Below are 22,013 nucleotides of genomic sequence, written 5' to 3' on the forward strand. Positions count from 1 at the left end.
CCTTTTCACAGTAATATCTAGAATATAATGTCTTCCATAATATTCTAAGAGGCCCTCTTAGGTGATCTTTTTGTTGACACCTTAAACCAGTGGTTTTCAAACTTTTTTCGCCCAAAGCACACCTAAGGTTAAGGCAAAATCTCAAGGCACATCATATTCATATCAATACAAAACAGACTTTTTAAATAATATAACAGTCAAGGTGGCTCATAAGGGGGGATAAAAGGGAGAGGTTTCGGGGCCCAGACAACTGGGGGTGGCAAAATTTGGCAAAAGGTGCCTGAAAGGTGGCAAAAATTGGTAAAAGTGATGATCAAACATGGCAAAATTGGGTAAAAAGTGGCAAGACAAAGTCAAAAATGGTTAACAATTGGCATAAGGGGCCAGGGAATTGGTTAATAGTGGCAAAACATGTTGAAAGTGTCAAAAAGGTGGCAGAATGGGTTACAAGTGGCCAAAAGGGTTTAATGTTGTAAAAAGGTGGTTAAAATGGTTTAAAAGTGATTAAAAAATGGGCAAAATTAGGCCAAAAGGTGGTCAAACAAAGGCAACATGAGTGAAAATTAGAAAGAAGGTGGCAAAAATAGGTTGAAAGTGTTGAAAAGGTGACAAAATAGGTTACAAGTGGCAGAAAAGTGGCAAAAAGGTTTAAAGTTGCTAAAACATGGTAAAAAGTGATGAAAAAATTGGCAAAAAATGTCCAAATAACAGCAAAAGTAGGCAAAAACTGTTAAAAGGGTAGCAAAAATGGTTAAATGTGGCAAAAAATTCCATAAAAGTAGCAAAAAATAGGTCAAAAGTATTTTTAAAAAGTTGTAAAATTACAAAAAAGCAGCAAAAATGGTTTAAGTTGTCAAAATTAGTGGCAAAATGGGTAGAAACATTGGTTAAGTTGGTTAAAAGTAGCATGAAAAATAATAATTTCAACACCAATTTCAACTCAATAATAGCTTGCCAAATGAGGTGACTGTTAGCCAGGATGCTAGCACCAATGCTACTGATCCAACACACAGACTCATCAATAAATCAAAACTGGGGAGGGTCAATTCTCTGGGTTTTTTCAGGGGTCCAGCCAGATTCCAAAGCACACCAAGACTTGTCTCGAGGCACACTAGTGTGCCTTGCCACACCATTTTAGAACCACTGCCTTAAACGACAACTAAGGAGCAATATTATTTTTAAAATATCCAAATATTAACAGGTTTAAAGAATATGACTGATCACATGATCTAAAGTCGAATAACAACATTGTGTGAGCCAACCTCCCTCTGCAACTATTAAAAAACATCCCACCATAATGTAGCATAATCGGATTGTAGAATGTTGCTAGCATTGGCAGTGCTAGCTTTTGCTCCTCTTTGCAGGTTGAAGTTGACATGTTTCACCTTTTTAAGACAAGTTTATATTGGTCTCAGAAGTCCCCACAACATACCTGTGCTCAAAACAAGCTGTTTCTGTGTCTGTGGCTTTAAATGTTAATGAGCTGTCTGACTCCACCCCTGACCACACCTCTCTCAGGAAATGGATGTGGCTGGACAAGGCGGGCAGAACTTTCTTTCAAGTGGGGAGGGACTACCGAACCTGGGGTGGGGCTAACTCCCCACATGACATCATGAGGGGGAAAATCTGAGAACGGCTCGTTTGAGGATTTTTCTGATACTTGAAGGGATTGTGGACAGGCCTGGGGCACGTATTTTTGTCAGAAAAGCCCTAAAAAAAGGGATTTTCGCCTAATATGTCCCCTTTAATGCCAGCATTCATGGGCTGATATGTAAACTACCCACATGTTTATGGATGTCCCACATCTCAGATGTCTGGTTTGTTTATCCAACAAAATATTTTGAAAACCAAAATCTGTATTCTTTATGAGTTTGTGATATCTTAAGATACAAACCCTGTGCCTAACAGCCAAAGATAATACCAAAAACAACATCTTTGTCAGAAATTACTGTTGGCATTGGTAGACTTATTTAAACTGTGAAGCTAAGAGATGCATGTTCACATATTGACAGAGCGATGTCCATTGTGCTCCATATATACGGGGAAAATTAAAGCTAAAACTAAAACATTAAAATGCAGAGCACATGTTTAGTAGAATTGAAACATTGTAAAAACAATTGGCTTTTTTCTGGCTCCGTGTTCACTGACTTTACAGTCAGCGCTTTGTTTAATGCAGAGCGCAGCGTCAGAACGAGCGGCCGCTCTGACTCGGACAGTGATTAATAACAGATACAGCTGAACAGATGATCTATGTAGAGGCAGATCTGCTGTCTGCAGTCCAAACATAGCTCGCATTACGTCAGGTTAACTCAAACAAACCTCGGCCATTACAGGAACGTGTCGGCTGACACTGACAAATAATCAGCTGTCAGAGCGACGCTGGCAGCCTGAGCGGGAGCAGCAGAGACTAAACAGACAGAAATAAAAGGGGGGTAATGTGTTTATTCAAAAAAGATATCAAGAGAGCTCAGTTGAGCCTTATTGTTGCAGCTTTAACACAACGATGTATTGACTTTGAGGTAAATCCAGACCTTTAACAGCTGTAACATAGTTTATGTAGTTACTGCAGCTTTACTGGGCTTTTAAAGGACTTTAAACTTATTGTCTAACACTTATAGAAAGCCAACTGCTTTCCAGATGTTCAGACATTTTCAGCCGAATATCTTCTCACTGATCCAGGTCGTGTCACTTCAGTTCTTGGTTGATTATTCTTTGTTTCTATGAAGCTCATTTAATCAAATGTTTCAAGTGTTTGTCCCCAGGCATGAGTTAATTATGGCATGTTAAGTTAAAGGGGCTTTTCAAGGTCCCTGACCCCACTATTGTAACCTTTGGCATAGGAGCATAATACTGAATCCTGGAAAATCTACTGTAAAACCCACTGCAACCCAAATTCCAAAAAAATATGGACGCAGTTTCAAACAAAAACAGAATGCAGTGATTTTTAAATATCATAAACCCATATTTCATTCACAGTAGAACAAAAACGACATGTCAGATGTAGAAAATTAGACATCTTACCATTTCATGAAAACTGCTACCTCATTTTGGATTTGATGCCAGCAATGCATCACAAAAAAGTAGGAACAGGGCAGTGAAAGGCAGGAAAAGTAGTTGGTACTAATGAAAAACAGGAGGGGAATTTTGCAACTAATTAGTTTAATTGGCAACAGGACAGTAATATGACTGTGTATAAAGGGGCATTTTAGCAAGGCACACTATCAGACTTAAAGGTGGGCAAAGGTTCACCAATCTGACATTGTTTATGTTCTACTGGGAATAAAATATGGGTTTATGCGATATGCAAATCATTGCATTCTATCTTCATTCTCACTTTACATAGTGTCCCAACTATTTTGGAACCAGGGTTTTACCTTTTCACTTTTCTGTGGTGTCTGTTGACTTCAGCTGGGTTGAACTTTTTCTCCTTTCTGTTTTCATTATCAACCTGTGTCTGAGGATACAGTCAGCGTGTAGGGAGCGCGCTCACTGGAGTGACAGCAGGGAAGCCTTTAGTGGCAGCTGCCTTTCAACCAGTGGAGGTCTGCCAGGTCCTCCAAGGCTTTACTAGTTTTGAAAATTGTTTTTCTTTCAATGATAAAAATATTAAAAATGAGTAATTCCTGGTGTAAATATTGAATAACAATTTGAACATCAGTTTAAATGCAGACTTTAGTTTGGCTTAACTCTTTGGGCGCCAGAGTTTTTCTCAAGGAAATTTTCAATTTTGAAATCAAGATTTCAAAAGGCTGTAGCTTGAAAGTGGTTAGTTATAAAGGCACACTGTAAACAAGACAAATCTTTTGTATGACCCAAAGTTTGAGATGGAAAAAAATTCACTCATCTAATTTGCATACTCTGACATCACCAGGCGGCCTCCACCGCCATCACAATTCACGGTGTTTTGACCACCCCGATACCCCAACCACATCCCCTCCCTCCCCGGCCACGGTGAGGTAAAGCATCGGCCTCGGTATGTGCTAATTGTGGACTATCATGGCGCATGGACGCGCTGTCGGTTCGCACAGATGCACCGTCAGTCTCACCCATGACTTCCCCGGACGACTGAACGTCATGTCAGAGGGTGAATATTCCCCTATGCCTCCCGGCATTGTGGGTATTCTCGTTACAATTTACCCTCTTTCTCTCCGTTATGCTCCGACTACAACCACCGCTTCCTCGTCTCCTGGACCGGGGGTGGGTCTTTCAAAACTCTCTCTCTCCAAAACTTTAAATAGAAACACACCCACAAATGCTGCTGGGATTGAAGTTACTCATGTCCGCCATCTCCTGGTGTAAAGTAGTAACAACATTAGGCATCATATTTGCAGCTAGAGCCTGTTTAATTCAGCAATGTTGCTTGCCGCAATTTTGCGGCTTTGGCGCTAAAAGGGTTAAGTTAACTTTACCATGATCATTAAATGCATGATTTGATGCTACCTGTGTTGCGCTGTGAATAAGCAAAGGGCCTGCTGTGGCCATGGTTGCAGGCTTTGCTGATAGAGAGTAAATTTGGCATTGATATGCAGTGATAACAAAATTAACTGATCAGGTTTGAAACATGATGATTGGAACACCCCCAAGGCCTGCTAGAAGGCTCTAGGGGTGTTGTCAACCAATGAACACGTATTTTTCCCTGCCATGGGGCAGTAATGACAGACTGCAGGATTTTAAACCCAAAAAGAATAACAGCTGATGTTGATACTGATTAAGTGGCTTATTTGCTTTAGAAACCATGTTCTAAGAAAAGTTTTTCAGATAAAAATGAAAAAAGTGGAAGACCAAGATTTAAGCTCACACAGTCAGAAAAAAGCTTTCACAGGCACTTTACTGAAAATAGCAATGCCCATTCTAGCTGGCTGATGACACAAAATAAACTTTACATTTGGACATGCTTGCTGGAACGATGGATGGATTCTGTTTGTGAGTGACTGCTAAGCCCTGCTCTATTTTTATTTATAACTTTGAGTAAGATTGTCGTTTGCAATGCACAAATTTGGTGCAGACAGGCCTGACATGTTACCAGTGAATGTTAGAAAAGCAGAGGTGAAGTCAGTGCATATCAAACCATTTGATTGTCTCTGAAAAACAAAACAAAACAAAAAAACAATTTCTGATAATTTAAACATCTCTAAAGAAGAGTGTGTGTTCATGTGTGTTACAGTGTCCGTGGGATTTGAATATGAGTCGTGTTTGGACCTTATCCTGTGGGAGAAGAGGACAGCCTTTTTGCAGGGCTATGAGATGGATGCATCCAACATGGGAGGATGGACGCTCGACAAGCATCACATCCTGGATCTGCAGAACGGTAGGAAACAAAAAGACTGTGTTAAAGTGTTTGCCCACTTTCTGATATCTCTTTTTGCAAATTAGTCACACTTAAATGTTTCGGATTATCAAACAAAATTTAAAATTCAACAAAGATTACCCAAGTAAATATGAAATTTAGGTTTCATGTATGAAGGGAAAAATCAACTAATCCAACCAGGCCCTATGTAAAAATCTCATTTACCCCCCCAAACCTAATAACTGGTTGTTCCACCCTTGGCGGCAACAACTGCGGGCAAGAGTCTTTCACATCACTGTGGAGGAATTTTGACCCACTCTTCTTTGCAGAATTATTTTAACTCAGCCACACTGGAGGGATTTTGAGCGTGAACGGCCTATTTGAGGTCATGCCACAGCATCTCAATCAGACTGAAGTCCAAACTTTGACTAGACCACTCCAAAATCTTAATTTTGTTGTTTTAATTCATGCAGAGGTGGACTTGCTAGTGTTTTTAAGATCATTGTCCTTCTGCAAGTGCTCTTGAGCTTAAAGTCATAAACTGAGGGCCAGACATTCTCAGAATCTATGCTTCATGAGTTGTTCAGGTCCTGAAGCAGCAAAGCAGCCAGCATGTTTGAGTGTTGCTATGATGTTCTTTCTATGAAAAGCTGTGTTAGTTTTACATCACACCTTCCAGAAAGTTCAACTTTTGTCTCATAATATTTTTCCAAAAGCCTTTGAGATCAGCAGGATGTTTTTTTTTTTTTTTTTTTTCTGCCTCAGCAGTGATTTTTGGCCTTGAGGCCTGCAGGTCTTTAGATGTGGTTCTAGGTTCCTTTGTGACCTCCCAGATGAGTCATTGATGCGCTCTTGGAGTCATTCTGGTAGGCCAGCCATAACAGTCCTCTCTTAAATGTCTAATTTTTCTTTCAAACCCTGCAGACAGCTCAGTGGACAAATCAAAGGTTACCAACACCTTAAATATATATTGGAAGTAAAGAACTCATACCTCACAAATCATAACAAAGAGTATGTTGAGAAAATGTCTAAGTGGGAATCATCAACATCATTTTGTACATGCTCTCCTGTGTAAAACACAGAATAAGAGGCGTTGGAGTCACAAGATTTAGGATACCCCTACCCTTAAATGTAGGACCCAGTTTAGTTTAAGGTTTAAGATGGAGACTGCAGCTTGGTTTTCATAAAGACAACCACACTATAAATGTTTCCCTCCCTCTCTCTCTTTGTGTCTCCACGTCACTGAGTGTTAATAAAATCTCCGGGAACAAGAGGATGAAGATTATAGGCGTTTAAAAGTTTGTTAATCTCAGCAGCTGTCACGATGATTGTTGTCATGCAGACGCCGGTTGACAAAGCAGACAGAAAGAGCGCTGTGTTTGTGTCTGAGAGGGAGAGAGCAGGTTCCTTGTTGGTCTCTTGGATTTGTTCCAGCTGCCCGCTGGTATTTTTGCCGGCCTTTCATCTCTCACACACACACAGACACACAATTAGCTTCTCATCTCACACACACTGATTTTCAGGCCTTCATCTCTTCTCTGCCTCCTTCCCTCCTCTGCTCTTACTCCCTCCTCTCTTGCATGTGCTTCTTCTTCTCTGCGTTTTAGACTCCCTGGGGTTGAATTTGTAATCAGACGTCTGTTTTCCTCTCCTTCTCATCAATAAATTATGTTTCTGCTATAAAGTGTGATTTGCAGAGGTCATGACTTTGAATGCTTAGTGTTTATAGTTTTACATTATTAACTTACGCGCATCTGAACAAGAATTTTTCATCTATACTCTGGCTTGAAGCTATATTAGACATCACCATTTGTAGCTGGAGAACAACAATTTAAAAGAAACAAAACTGCCTGTCTTTGAGTTATGAAGCATTGATTGTTTTAATGTTGTCAGGTAAAATATGGGGTAAGGAATCACAAGCTTTCAAGTCTTGTTATAAATCATTCTACCATTATTTCCTCTTTCATTTTTTGGTTCCTTTTACTTTTTACCTTTTTAATTCATTATCTCATCACAAAGCTGCCCCATCACAAAGCGAGCAGTGTTGTCAACTCCTGAGTGAGGAAAGTCACTATTGGCTGTCCTAAAAGTCGCCAGAAGTCGCGAAATGACATCAGCGCCTAATCTGCATAATTGGCTGTATGCTTTTAATTGTAATGGATGCTGTAGGAGAGAGGAATAATGTCATGAGAGAAATAAAACTTTAGTAAAAAAAGACCCTCAATATGTTTAGAACTAATGAACTTCCTTCTGTTGAACATCACAATTCCAACTCTCCTCCTTTATCTGGGCTTGGGACAGGCAAAAAATGGCTCAAAAAAGATACTCTAGCAGATTTACTTCAAATTTATCTCAAATTTTTAGTTGTTTATTATTCTATTTTTAACGTTTATTTTTCTACAGTTGCCATGGTTCTCGTTATGCAGCTCTCTATGGATTTTTTTTTCCCCCTAGAAATTTATTTCAGGATTGAAATGTACAAACAATGTTTGAATGCAAAAATTCAAATACAGCTTTCAAGAATATAAGTGTACCAATGAATTGGTGAAAAAAGAATAAATCTTGCAGCTACGATGTCACATGTTTTTTTTCTTCTGATTGGCTCGTAAAGATGTGACAGAACGTTCATCCAATCACCCTCTGAGTTTTTTTTCAAGGCTCTGCCCTTTCCCAAATGCCTCCTATGGGAGGTTTACCAGATGCATGAGTGAAAAAAATCCATCTGGCGTGTCAGGTTACATTAACAATCTAAGTGAACCAAAAAAAGACAATAGAAAAAATTGTCAAGGCGCCTTCACACTGTGGGTAATTTGCAGTCTGGATGTGTAGGGGCCATTGACATGTGACTGCAGAAGCTAGGGTTATGAACCCACGACCTTCTGATCGTAAGACAACCAAGTCACCCTAGAAGTGTGTCGTCACAGCTATGGAGTCACACATGTCCAAAATCAGTGTTTGTTTTTTTACTTGTATTAGTTTCTTAACTTCTAAAACTTTCAGCCATTATAATGCAGTGTTCCCCGCAGCCCTTAATACTTAAGTCCGCTGCTTCATCAACACATACCCTCTGCCTTATCTGTTGTTTCAGAAAAAACTCCACATTGATCAAAATCCTCCTGTGTCTTTATGTGAAATCTAATTAGAGCCCTGCTTGGGACAGTTTCCTTAATCACTCTCCTGCCAGCTCCCGCTGGATTTCTGATCATTACTACTTGCTCCCGCAGCGCTGTTCTTTCCCTCCTGCCCTTACCCACACAAATTCTGGCCATTCACTTCAATCATTTAGGATAACAAACACTGCATACAGGTAAATGGTTGAAAAAGTGATAGACCTCTTCACACACATGAATAAAGGATGAAGCCACTGAAAGCCCCAAAATGATTTAACTTTTGGTTATATTGATAATAGTAATGTCAAAATCATATTTACATACTTTCTTTACACACAATATACTTTTAAGCTTAAAAAATGAGCTGTTTAGCTGGGGACTGGAACGTTTGAATGTGGCATCTTTGCATTCTGCAGTGCAGTCACCATAAATTCTCTTTAGATGGTCTTTTTTCACTCTAACTGCACGTGGCTGATTATCTTGGTGTTTGTGATTTAGCTGCTTTTTATATTAAGGGAAAATTTGCATGTAAAGGGGAAATTATTTTCCCTAGACAACTGCATGATGCTCTTTGTTCCGATGTGCATTGAGAGTTTCTGCTAGACTTTTTTGCCTCTGGCCAAAATGACCATCATTGTTGGCAAATTTTCTTTAGATTGCCATAAGAGCAACAAGCTGCATTCAACAGCAAGAAAAAATAAATAAAAATAAAAAAACACTGATGCAGCTTCATGTCTTCACTAAAACAGGACTGGGGACTATTTTAGAGCCTGAGACACTAGAAATGGAGCAGGCAGCAAACCAGAGTAGTTGTTAACCTATTTTTACAGCCTGCTTGACTGCAGAGAGACTTCTCTTTTTTGTCATTGTGTATGTTGTCTAAGCAAACATAATAAAAGGAGTGAGCTTTTCCTTACACACAAGCAGGCAGTTTGACAATATACACCTACATAACACATAAAGAACAGCAGCACTTTCAAAAGCTTCACATAAGCACTATTAGCTCTGATTTAGCCCATTAGCTACCATAGCTAAGCAGCTTACGACAGCCAATAAAATCCTCCACTGACAACACCAACATATCATCAGAACAAATAACTGACCACCTTAAAACTCTTGCTGTCAAAAGTCCTCATAAACTGATGATCTCAACTGTAACCACTGCTAAAACAGTAAAATCCAACCATCTGGGTTTTCTGGAGAAGTACCCAAGAAAGACAAAAGTGTCCACTTTGGATTGTTCGATACAGTCCTCCTCTCATCGATGACCCGTCCCATACTGCTGCTGCCTAGCCAGGGCGCTCAGAGTATGAACGCCCAGCTACGGGGAAGTGAGATGGAGCTCTCACTATCAGCCCGTATGAGCTGTGCCTTTCTGCATGACATGATTCTGTGTTGAATACTGTTCCAATTCGTCTGAAAACTGGTCATAGGTAGATTTAAACACTCACTGAAGTCCGCTACAGCTCAGGCCGTCAGGGGAGGTGCACACCTACTACTTAATGTTTAGTTACTCTAATTGGCTTGTAATTAATGTGACAGACAAAACACTTTCCCAATCACCCTCTGAGGGTTTTTTGGTTGGTATTTGTTGCCCAAATGGATAAAATATACCCCCTGCTGTGAATTTGTGACAACAAACTGTGATTCCAGACCTATCGTGCTGTTTTCGGTTGTATTCTTTACTTTTATGCCATGCAGTAGTCGTTTCCTTTATTTCTAAAATCCTCTAATTCAGTTATCGCACCTTACAGTTTATGTCACAGTTTTATAAAAGAACACATTCTTATTTCTATGTAAAAGATGCATTTTGCTGCTTCAAAGGCTTTGGCATATACCCCGCCCGCCCTCCTCCCCCTCCCTCCCTTGCTGTCCTCTATCTGTCACCCCATCCATCACATTGCTATTCATCCCTCTCTCCCTGCAGTCCTCTTGGGCTTTCAGCACCTTGTCACCCGATTCAGGGAGTGTATGTGCATGCGTGTGTGTGTCATGTATGTGTATGTCAGTGTGTGTTTAGAATGCAGGTGTGATTTGTGATTTTCTGTTTATATATGTCCCCGTCTCTGTGGGTGTGATTTGGTGCCTTAGAGGGACAGAGCTGCAACACATGATGTGTGTTTGTCCTTTTGAGACTAACAAACACTGTATGGACAATGTTTCAGAGACCGCCACACACTGTTGTCTCGCAGCTCCTCTAATGATGTGGACGATGTGTGAGATGTAAATATCATGCCTGTACACAAACGGTGCTGCTGTTACTTTCTCTTTTCTTTTCATGTTTTCATGGTTTGATGGGAAACAGCGGCTACTTTCTGCTGACTGAATTTAAATCTGATCCTTTCATTTATGCATTGATAAAAAAGGCAGTGATGGAGCTGCAGAAGGTCCAGTTTGTAAATCAGCTTGTCCCATGGGGAGATAAGACATCCACTGGGGATGAAACACATCACGTCAAGCAGAGCACTGACACACATACAGAAATATACCATCCACACTAAAGTCACAGCACTTTTTATCCACCAAATAATAAGACATTTCTGCAGAAGGCAAATAATAGGTTGTTTCCACCAAACAGTCCGGCTCAGTTCTGTGTAAAATGGCACGCATTTTTTTGCATTTCCACAGAGCAAAAGTTGGAAAGGGTCCCAAAAAAACAACCCGTACCGTCCCATTTTTCTGCATCCTTTCGTAGGGGTGCCAATCTTACTTATCCATACCAAAAAGGTGGAGCTACACACACAACAATAAGGGGCTGTACTGACGTCACGTCAGCGCGCGACACGGATGCTCAGCTGCTCAGCCCTGGCTACAAAACACGGAAGTCTGCGCTGTGAGGAGCAGGCAAAAAAGTGAGAAAAATGGGCTAATGTCTGCTTAAATCGGGATATTTGGACTCAACAGAGATCCAAACTGTTTCCTAGTCTGTGGTGATATCTGGCCACAAATCAAGTTTCCTGATGTTTATCTGGACCTGATTTTAGACACACAAAGCAGAGCCTGAAGGCTCACATCAGCCTGGTCTATCTGTGATGGATGAGAAACTAAATTAACGCTACAATTTTGTGAATACAAAGCCTTAGAACAGTTGATTCTCTGTACTGTAACTAGTTATTAATCTGCTTTTTACTGTAGGTAAGCTGTGAAAACTTCGCTCTGTGGTTGTTGGATGTGTTTGTAAAACTTCGGCTGCAGCCTATTTTAAAACAAGATCACCACACCCAGGATTTCTGACTTAATCTAGCTTGATTTTAACACCAGTTAAACCTTTAGTTGATTTTTAATGTGGCGAATTCTCACAGTACAGCTCTGAACTGTCATATTTTGTCATATAAACTGTTCTAGACTAGATATATTCACATATTAATGAACAGTTACGATGCAACAGGCTTCTGTCCACCTATTTCATCAGCAGAGGATCTGTACTGACAGCGGTTAACATCATAAAGATATAGTTAATTATTTTAAAAGCACTTTCAGCTGAAATAAAACTGTCTACTGCTTATTCCCTGCTGATTTCTGTCACTCATCCTTTCTATAACTCTGCAGCTGGACCAGCGCTGACTGTGACTTCACATCCGTCGCCTTTACAGCCCGCCCACTAAGTGAGAACATGGGTGTCTGTGGAAATGCAAACTATTTTGGGGTTTAGCGTACCAAAACATACCAAACTGTACTGAATCAAACCGGACTCCCTGATGGAAACACGGCTAAATATGTTCATATTCCTCTTAAAATGAGTTGCTTTAAAGCTCATCTAGCAGTACAATAACTTTTAACAGGCAGAATGGTGTCTGCTCGATTTCCACAGAGAGCCCCAGTCACCTGCTTTCAGTACTATGCAACTTTGGCAGCAGGCTTCGGTTTTTCTCACCTGACATATCCACTGTATGGGATATCTTCCACACTCATCTGGGAAACCTCCCATTCAAAGTGTTTGGGAGTTTCTCACCTGTGTTCTTAAGTCAGTGAATATCAGGTGAAGTGTTGGCTGGAAGCACTTGCATATTTCCCCTGATTAGCATAGACTAGTATCCTTATTATGACCATATAAGGGCATGAGACTGCAGGGCAGTGTGCAGACACAGAAGGCACATAAGAGTGAGAGGCAAAGAAGCAAGATATCAGTGACATCCACGTCAAAATAAATTGTAAAACAATCACAATAGTTTGAAATACTTTGGGAGTTCTAAAAAGGATGCTGTGCTTCTGAAAATGACACTGATGGAGGAAGATTTAATTCTATTTTTAGCACCAGTTGAGGATATTAGGTGTATGCAATAAACATATTTCTTAGGGATGCACGATATTATCAGCCTGATATCGGTATCGGCAGATATCAAAATGTCTGATGATATTAACATCCAATATTTTTGCTGTGACTATCAGCATCTATCGACTGTAAAATTTGTCCGTATATGCTGATGAATTAGTGGAGGTTTTTGCTGGAACAACAGACCTATGTAAGTGGAGATCTTTGTCTTTATTCATCCTCATTCTTTAAACTTTAAAGTGTTTTTAAGGAAAAAGTTTGGTTTCTTTTTCATCCTCAATTCTTAAATTCTATTCAAAGGACTGAATTTTTAGTTATGTGAAACATATTTAAATATCTGCATCGATATCAGCTCAAATTAATCTGTAAATATCAGCAAAAATTCAATATTCTTTATTTCTGAAATAAAATCACTGGTTCAGACAGTGGTGCTTTCGTCAGAGATGACATCCATTTTACTGTAAAGAAAGATGCTTTCAGGATGTGTTAAAAAATAGTTAAATGTTGTTTTTTTGAATAAGTGTCTTATGATTAAACATCTTCTTATGTGCTGATTTTTTTTATTTAATTGAAAATTTTGCAGAGAAGATGAGACACTGCATATTTAAATTTATCCTTGACCGAATTAATGCATGCATTTTTGCTAATTATTCCATTATATAGAAGTGTTGCATGAGTAAAAGAAATACAGTAGATAAAATTAAAATTGTATCTGATTGTAGGGGTGTAAAGGTACGTGTTTTTTTTACTGTACCTGTTCAGTACGGGCTTCTCGGTACGGTAAACAAACAACAGCAACAGCCTGAATATTCCCAGATAAAAGTGTCCTGTTTAGGAACACTTTGTTTCCCAGTAAAATACAACAGTGGACAAAGACAACAACACTAGCGCTGACATTATTCAGCAGGTGTGTTGCTGACAAGACGTCGTCCAGCGGACCAATCACAGCACTTGAAAAGGCTCCTCTCAAACAAGAACGTCACTGTAACGAGAAGGAACAACGAAAAGTCTCACTAGCCAGCTATGAATTTCCCGTGATTTAAAATTTTTTTATTTTAATAATGGCGCTCTGGTTTAGTAAATCGAATTAAATCTAAATGCAGTACCTTCAACTGTCAGCCTCGGAGGAGGGGGAAAGGGGGAATCCATCATGTCTGCAGCTGCGTCATAGGTAAAGTTATCCTCAGATTTCACAAGATGGGCTGTGAAAAGTTCTCCCAAACTTTGTAGTAGGTCTCATTGGTTAAAAAAGTAATCCAGTGCTGAAGTGTTGCTAATGTGTTGCTAATTAGCATACTTAAGCTAACTTATGGTTGTATGATGATGCATTTAAGTTCACAGGGAAATTTTAGTGTTTAAAGAATGGGTATAAAAATGTCAATATAGCAATTAAAATCCCCTAGAGAGTCAAAAATGTATTTATTTATTAATATTTTTATTCATCTGGGAAAAGGTTGCAGCATTATTAATAATTTGAATGTAATTTATTCACCCTATTTATTTAAAAACAATTTAATAAAAGAAAAAAAGAAAAAAAAAGTGTTGAGTATTTGCTTTAATTACCAAAAATTTACCGAACTGTGACTTCAAAATTGAGGTACGTACCGAACCAAAATTTTCCATACTGTTACACCCCTATTTTATCCTGATATATCAGCACTCTAAAGTTCACAATAATTCTCTGGAATGTTCTCAGACTTTGTTCTAAGTGAAGAACAAATCACAAATTAGGCAGCTTTGGTGAATATCAAAATCTTCTTCAAAACTGTTGAAAGAGGATTTTAAAAATAGTCTCGTACCAACCTTTCTTCTACTCTGTCCCTGCTTATGCTTCACACAAAAGAACTGAACACAAAAAAGTATTTTTTTCAGCTTATACAGATGTATCTCCATGTTAAGCACAGTAAATATAAACCTTTATCTGCATGGCTTCCTAGAGGGAAGGAGGGAGATGAAGCTGTACTTTAAAAATCTGAATTCTTGGATTTTCAGTTTGAATGTCATTCCCACATACTGAGGAGAGTTGCTCCTATATTTTTTATGGCCCATAAATAGAGGCACATTAACATTAAAATTAAAATGATATGAAGAAGAAACATTCATGGAAAGCAAAGAGAGCGAGGAGAAGAGACACGCAGACACCTGGTGCTGTGTGATCCGTGAGCAGCGAGCTCCGCTGAGCTGCTCCGATAAGACCAGATGAAAGTCAGGTGTGTGCGTGTTGACCACGCTCCTTTCCGGTGTGTGTGATTTTTATTCAAGTGCACTCGTGTGTTTGTGAAGCCTGTGCTTGTCCGTGTAGTCTCTGCTCAGCGTGGCTGGAGGATTGTCAGCGACTGTAACGCAGTCGGCTGTGTGAGTCCTTCACTCCAGAGAACAAGAGGAAGTGTTGCTTTTTTTCCAAGACGTCAGATCAAATCAGAATGACTGAACTTCAAACTACTGTAGTATTTTTTTTTTCTTTCTGCTCTCTTGTGCTTGAAGTTTTTTTTTCTATAAACACAAAGGAGAAGCTGGCTTAGAAGTTTAACAGGATCATGAATAGCTACGTGAATAGATAAGTCAAAGCAAGTCTGATAATTAAACAAAATACAGCCATGAATACAGCAAAAATCCAACCACATGGATGGAGAAAACAGTTCAACTCTCTTTACTTTGATTTAGCTGGAAGCTTTCCTCGCCCCCTCACTCCAGTTTAGTTTTCCCACAATAAAACCAAATTAAGCCTTTCTTTGAAAAAATAGAAAGAGAGATTTTTCCCATGCATCTGAAATGAATTATTTAAAAAGTATGTGCCTTTTTTAAAATGACCTGTAGGATATTTTCAGGAGAAGGCCTCATGAGTCTCTGTGCTAGAATAACCGACAGCTCAGTGCCATTTTTTTTAAAGGTCAGCCTCAGATTAACACGAGTGAGCGCGTCTTCTTCTTCACCTCAGACTGTCAGTGGGAGAAGATGACATTTTGTTATTTGTTCAAGGTTGTGAGGGTTATATCTCTACTTTTTCAAAAGCAGAAATATTTGGAAGAAAGCCTTGGAATGTAACAGAGAAGAATAACAAGGTAATATTTCATTTAATTTCACTCATATTTCTGATTGGCTTTCAGACTTGAGCTGCATTTATAAATGTGAGAAAAGGCTACGACATCCTTTAGATCAACCACAATACTTCATCCAAGTTTTGAATTTAAATGTAAAAATAGTAATAACCAAATAAAATAGGTAATGAGAAAATAAAACCTTTTTGGTTGTACATTTAGTGAGAGAGAGAGAGAGGGTAATAAGGATGGCTAAGTATTTGCAAATAATAAATAAATAAGTAAAATAACAATAAAATAATAATAATAATAATAATAATAAAAAAATATAATAATAATGATAATAAAGTAGTTATGATAATAATAGTAATAATAATAATAGAAATAATAATAATAATAACAACAATAACAATAATAATATTCTATGTTCTTTAAAATTTTTAAAATCATTGGCCAGAAACATTTATGAAGAAATTGTAACAGACGACTCTTTCTTTCCAGACATTGAGCTTAGTGGTTAAACTTTTATTTTGAAAATCCACTCTAGTGACTGAGATTGCCAGGAACAATTTTAAATGATTTAGTTGTTCATTTTGAAAGTTCCTTCCACTTAAGAGATTCAAAAGAAATTCATTTTAAAATGAAGCTTTGTTTTCATAATCCACTCACTTAAACTTTAAAGGGATTCTTCAGAAGTCACTTAGAAATAAAATATCCAGTCTACATATCACACAGACATCGATTTGAAAAGTCTAAGAGAGCTAAAACTTAACATGAAACTTAAAAATCCTCAAGAGATATCCAAAAAACTAAATAAACATCAGTAAATGTAAGATATATTTTGTTGCATTTTTTTGTGATTTTGTGCTTTTAATTTATTTTAAAGTCTTTTTTTTTTTAAGTTAAAATATTTGATCAATGTTTTTATATTTTAAAATCTTATTTATATTTGTTGAAATATCGGAGAACTGTTACTGGTAACACCATGAAGAGAGCAAAAATCAGAAACGAGAGTGGACTAGTTATTTTTGTATTAATATTGAAAACAAAAGCTATCTTCATGATTTATTTTAGTTCAAGGACATAAACTAATTAAAAAAATTGTGAAAGACTGCTTTTGGCCAGAACAAGTTCAAGTCTTACTCCAACATTAACCTAACCTTCTGATCTGTGTGGTGAGGCTTTTATTAAAAAAATCAACTCTGCACAAGAGGTTATAAAGAATTGGCTTCTAACTGATTGATTGGGACTTTTGTTTTGAAAGTTCTGGTAGTTTAGAGATTCAAAAATAACAAAAAAAATGGAGCTTTTATTTTTTTAAACCCCACTTTAAGGAGATTCTTAGCAAATTCTTTTGAAATAAACAAGATTGTTTTGAAAATCCAGCGTACATATCACTTACATAAACATTTTAAAAGTCTGAGAGAGAGAATCAGCATATAACTCTAACATATTTATGTTTATTTGTTAATTTTTATTATATTTGTTTGTTTGTTTTTTTTTAAGTTCTGTTCTGTTATATAAATTTAGATGTTCATATTTTAATATACATACATGGGATGAAATATCAGAAAATACTTGTCATTTTTATCAAAAGAAAAACTGGTAATGCTGTCAAAGGAGAGCAAATGAGAAAAGAAAATGGATAGTTATTTGAACTATTATAAAATATTCTCACCACCTTTAGGATAAAAAACATGAAGGGGATGGATATTATGAAGAACTTTTACAACATGCATGTTTCCCTGCCAGAACACTCGGTTTAGTGAGCTCTGTAGAGAAGCAGACTGTTCAAAAACTAAAAGTCAGAACAATAAAACTGAATTAAAGAGCCAGTTAAGTTACTTTCAAATGAGTAAGGTTTATTTCGAAAATTTAGCATAAGAAAAAGGTATTCTTAAAAATCTAAAAGAGATAGCTGAAAACTGAACCAGAAAATACATTGAAAAAAAAGATTTTTCTAACATTGTAACCAAAAATGAAACCTGTAGGTAGTAATTAGGGGTGCTGTCGTCACAAACAAAAGGCGACCACAGAGAAAAGAAGGCGTAGAAGAAGACAAACCGGAAATCCAGCTCCTTCTGGCAGTCTTTTCTTCCACATAAACAATGAAAAAACAGAATTTACATCGTCTTGGGGTTTCTGCTCTTGCATTGGGGCATCATGAGCAGGCAGCAAGGTGGTGAGCTGTCCAGCATGTCGTTCTTTACATGAGACGAATAAACCAGCACCGAGTACGACGTGTTGCCATGGCTACACAGACGCCAAGCAAGGTACCGACATGTATTTAAAGTAAACCAATGTTTTAGGACTTAGAAGATGAGTTTTTTATTATTATTTCTATCAGCAGTGCTCCATTCATTTCAGTGGGACATTTTTTGCTATTTTTGGTCGATGGCATTTAACCAGACATGTCACCTGGGCAACATCACAACATCCCACAGGCCTTGTTTGGAAAGGGCAAAACCTTTCAAACAAAAACCTAGGCGGAAATGAGATTAATGTTCTGTCTTTCACATTCATTATCAGCCGGTCAGAGTAACAAAATAAACATAACCTGAGCTAGATGGGCAGCCATTGTCATGTCACCACAGTCACTATCAGTGAAGCCAGTTGGTAAATCAGACTCTTGCTTAAGTGGGCCAGGGGAAGAGTAAAAAGATCTTTGTGGTTCTTGCTTTTCTTAAAGTTAAAAAAAAAAAAAAAAAAAATCCAGGTCCCATCAAACTGATACTACAGCTACATACATGTTCATCTCTTTACCAGCCACCATTGTTTACAGGCTTGCAGTCATAAGATTAATATATATACAAAGTCAAAAACACCTTGTTTTAAAACTGAGATGAAGCTGGTGGACTACCTGTTGATATTTTGGTATAGGTCCAAGAGGCTTTTTAGTAGGTCTGATAATGACCCATACACAGATCTAAAATCATAAGCCTAGGTTGAATGGTCTGCAGGGGCTGAATGTTTAAAGTGGTTTTTGAGGACATAAAAATCTAAATTTTATTGGGAATCATCAATTGGGAGAGGGGGGCACTGTGACAAAGTAATGATGTTGATGAATTCTGGATCAGTGTTCTGATCAATCATTCCTGAGACTTTTTGGTGAATATTACCATAATTACTAAGTCATAATGGCATTTTTTCTCTGGGTGGAGAAAGTACAAAAAGTAATGCAAGTTTGGGCCCCGGTCACGGCCCCATCCTATGGTAAAAACTAAAGCTTTTGAACTTCACTGATTCTAGAATGACCTAAAAAATTCTAGAGTTGATCAGATGAAATCCCTCGAACAAGATTGTTAAAATGCGTAACCTGCCAACCAGTGAAAATGTGGAAATTTGATCTTCAGCTGTTTGTATTGCACTTCCTGTACATTTTGGTCCCAAGGACTTTTTATCCTTTCTAGACCTGATAGATATATGTATGATTTTCCATGCATGTAGTTCTTACCTCGGCCCTTTACTGGCCTCTGCGATGGCCTTGCATGATTCCACCAGAATACAAAAATTTCAACTGGGGATCAAATTTCTGTAAAGAAAAAACAGGAATTTTCCAACAAAAATATTGATAACGTCTACTGTTTCAAAAGAACCCTCACTCCAAGACTGGGGCTCATGCTTTAATAGTTACTCCAGTTTCAATAGCGTCTCTGCACCCTTGGTTTTTCAGCTGTAGCAACTGCTTCTTTTGCCACGATGCTAATTGGGTTTTCTACCAGCTTGAAGCATTGCAAGATGAATCCATCTGTTGGCAGACAAAGCATCTGGCCAATCCTTCGGCCATGTAAGGTTAGAGAGGCAAAAACATGCAGAAAGTGGAAGGACTGGCACAGTATTTTAAAGTTGTACTTGTATTCAACATGACAAAAAGAAAAAAAAAAACATCCATCATGTTTTTGTGCAGGTAAATTGAAAATGAATTTGTGGTAAATGTAAAAAATAAAACAGCAGTGGTGGTGAAAGAGATTTTCTATCTCGATGTGATGAAAAGAAACAATTTTCAAACCTGAAAAATTGGAATTCAAACATTCGTCCTTGGCGGTGAGGAGTCGTCTTTTTGAATTCTCCTCTGATCCGCTGAAGGGCGGTTTTCACTCTGATTTACAGCCTGCCTTCATTATTCAGCTCCCCTCATACATCACACATGTTGTGTTCATGGGTGTGGGTTTTTCCTCAACTCATTTTAACCCTGTTTACTGGGAGAGAGTGAATGTGAAGCATCCATAACAGGATAAAGACACCCAACCATTTATCACTTACAGCCGTCCAGACACTCATGTGTTGGTTTTGTGCATGTTTGGTGAGACGTTAGAGCTCTGTGATTGTGTGTGCCACAGTCCTAAATGATGTTGATCTTTAAGTTCAAGCATTCTCTAACATAAATGGTCTGCCTTAGGTTGGCCTCTCTCCAGAGGACTTTGCTAAAACTCTTGAAAGACTCTAAAAAGACTGAGACCCTCTCACATCTAAAGACAATTTGTCTGCAAGTTTTTAGTCTCAGACTGAGATTTTGCAAAGACATGTGGTCAAAAACGACAAAACTAGAATACGATTCCTTTTGCAATTATTTCCCATCATGCATCTGGTGGAAATTCATGACAACAATTTTGGGGCAGAGAACAAGATGTAGAAGGAGATGGAGAGCACATTTGAGTTACTATTATATTTTGATGTTTTTAAATAATTTACATCGAGGAGAAACTAAAAAGAAAGTTAAACACTGAAGCAACTTTGCATGTTACTGCAACAACTATCCCAGAAACACTTCAGAATAAAAGTACCGTATGAAAACTTGAGAAGTCCATCCATTTCCATCCATGTTCTACACTGCTTATCCTGTTAGGGGTCAGGGGGCACTTGAGCCTATCCCGGCTGTCATTGGGCAAGAGGCGGGATACACCCTGGACTGGTTGCCGGTCAGTTGCAGGGCTGACATATAGAGATAGACAAGCACATTCACATTCACACCTAAGGCCAATTTTAGAGTCACCAATTAACGTAACAAGCATTTTTTTGGTGGTGGGAGGAAGCTGGAGTACCCGGAGGGAACCCACACGTACACAGAGAGAACATGCAAACTCCACACAGAAAGGTCCTGACTGGAAGGCGAACCAGGGACCTTCTTCCAACAGCGCTAACCGCCGTGCCGCTGTGCAGCCCAACTTGAGAAGTCTCACCACAAAAAGAACTGATGAACTTTTACTTTGAAAATCCCAGTGAAGGTTTACCATACCTGTCATGTCAGCCTGGAGTTAAATGACAGACAAAGAACACAAACACACAGGAGCAGAGATCTGCCTGCAGCTCTGAGCAGAAAGGTTTTTCAACCTCTTGAGTTCAGCGGCTCTAGACTGATCTACGCTCATGTTCATATTGTGAAGAATGCACAACAGCGGCTCCCATTGGTCATGGACGACGGTCGCATCACTGAGGTCGTTTTCACACCTGATAGTCCGGGGGACTTGCTCCGTTTGGAACGGAAATTGCAACACTGTTGCACTTTCCTTTGGTTTGGTTCTCATTCACACTGCTCTTGGTTAAACGGACCAAACGGTCTGAACACCTACAACCTCTGCCCATTAGGGGTGCTGTCGTCACAAACAAAAGACGACCACGAAGAAAAGAAGGCATAGAAGAAGACAAAACCGGAAATCCAGCTCCTTCTGGCAGTCTTTTCTTCCACATAAACAATGAAAAAACACAGAATTTACATCATCTTGGGGTTTCTGCTCTTGCATTGGGGCATCATGAGCAGGCAGCAAGGTGGTGAGCTGTCCAGCATGTCGTTCTTTACATGAGACGAATAAATCAGCACCGAGTACGATGTGTTGCCATGGCTACACAGACGCCAAGCGAGGTACCGACATGTATTTAAAGGAGACATATTATACCCTTTTAAGACAAGCTTAAATTGTTCTCAGAGGTCCCCAAAACATGCCTGTGAAGTTTGTTGCTGAAAAAAACACTCCAGTTTGGGATTTTTGTACGTTGAAAACCCCCTCTATTTCAGCCCCTCTCAGAATGAGCCGTTTCTGTGTCTTTAAATGGTAATTAGCTGTCTGACTCTGCCCCTGACCACACCCCTCTCAGGAAATGGATGCAGTACTCCTGGTACTACAGACACTTTTATCCACAGTTTAGAACTTGACTGGGATTTGAACCATCAACCTCCCAAGCTGTAGTCAGCAGGATAACCCACTGAGCTATCCAGAATCTCAGCTGATAGTTGAGAGGATAAACAGACGAGGGCAGAGTTTTCCTCCAAGTGGGGGAGGGCCAACCAAACCTGGGGGCAGGTCCTT

General features: G+C 38.7%; 1 protein-coding gene across 2 annotated transcripts in view; it reads left to right on the top strand.

Moving 5' to 3' along the window:
- tenm3 (teneurin transmembrane protein 3) overlaps positions 1-22,013 on the top strand; it is a 366,938-nt gene that overhangs the window by 261,608 nt on the left and 83,317 nt on the right. For both annotated transcript variants that reach the window (XM_041784623.1, XM_041784625.1), the window contains exon 22: positions 5,165-5,308. In XM_041784623.1, the coding sequence (XP_041640557.1) occupies positions 5,165-5,308 (144 nt within the window). The remainder of the gene's footprint in view (positions 1-5,164; positions 5,309-22,013) is intronic.

This window comes from Cheilinus undulatus, linkage group 4 (assembly GCF_018320785.1).
Source record: "Cheilinus undulatus linkage group 4, ASM1832078v1, whole genome shotgun sequence".
Taxonomy (NCBI): Eukaryota; Metazoa; Chordata; class Actinopteri; order Labriformes; family Labridae; genus Cheilinus; species Cheilinus undulatus.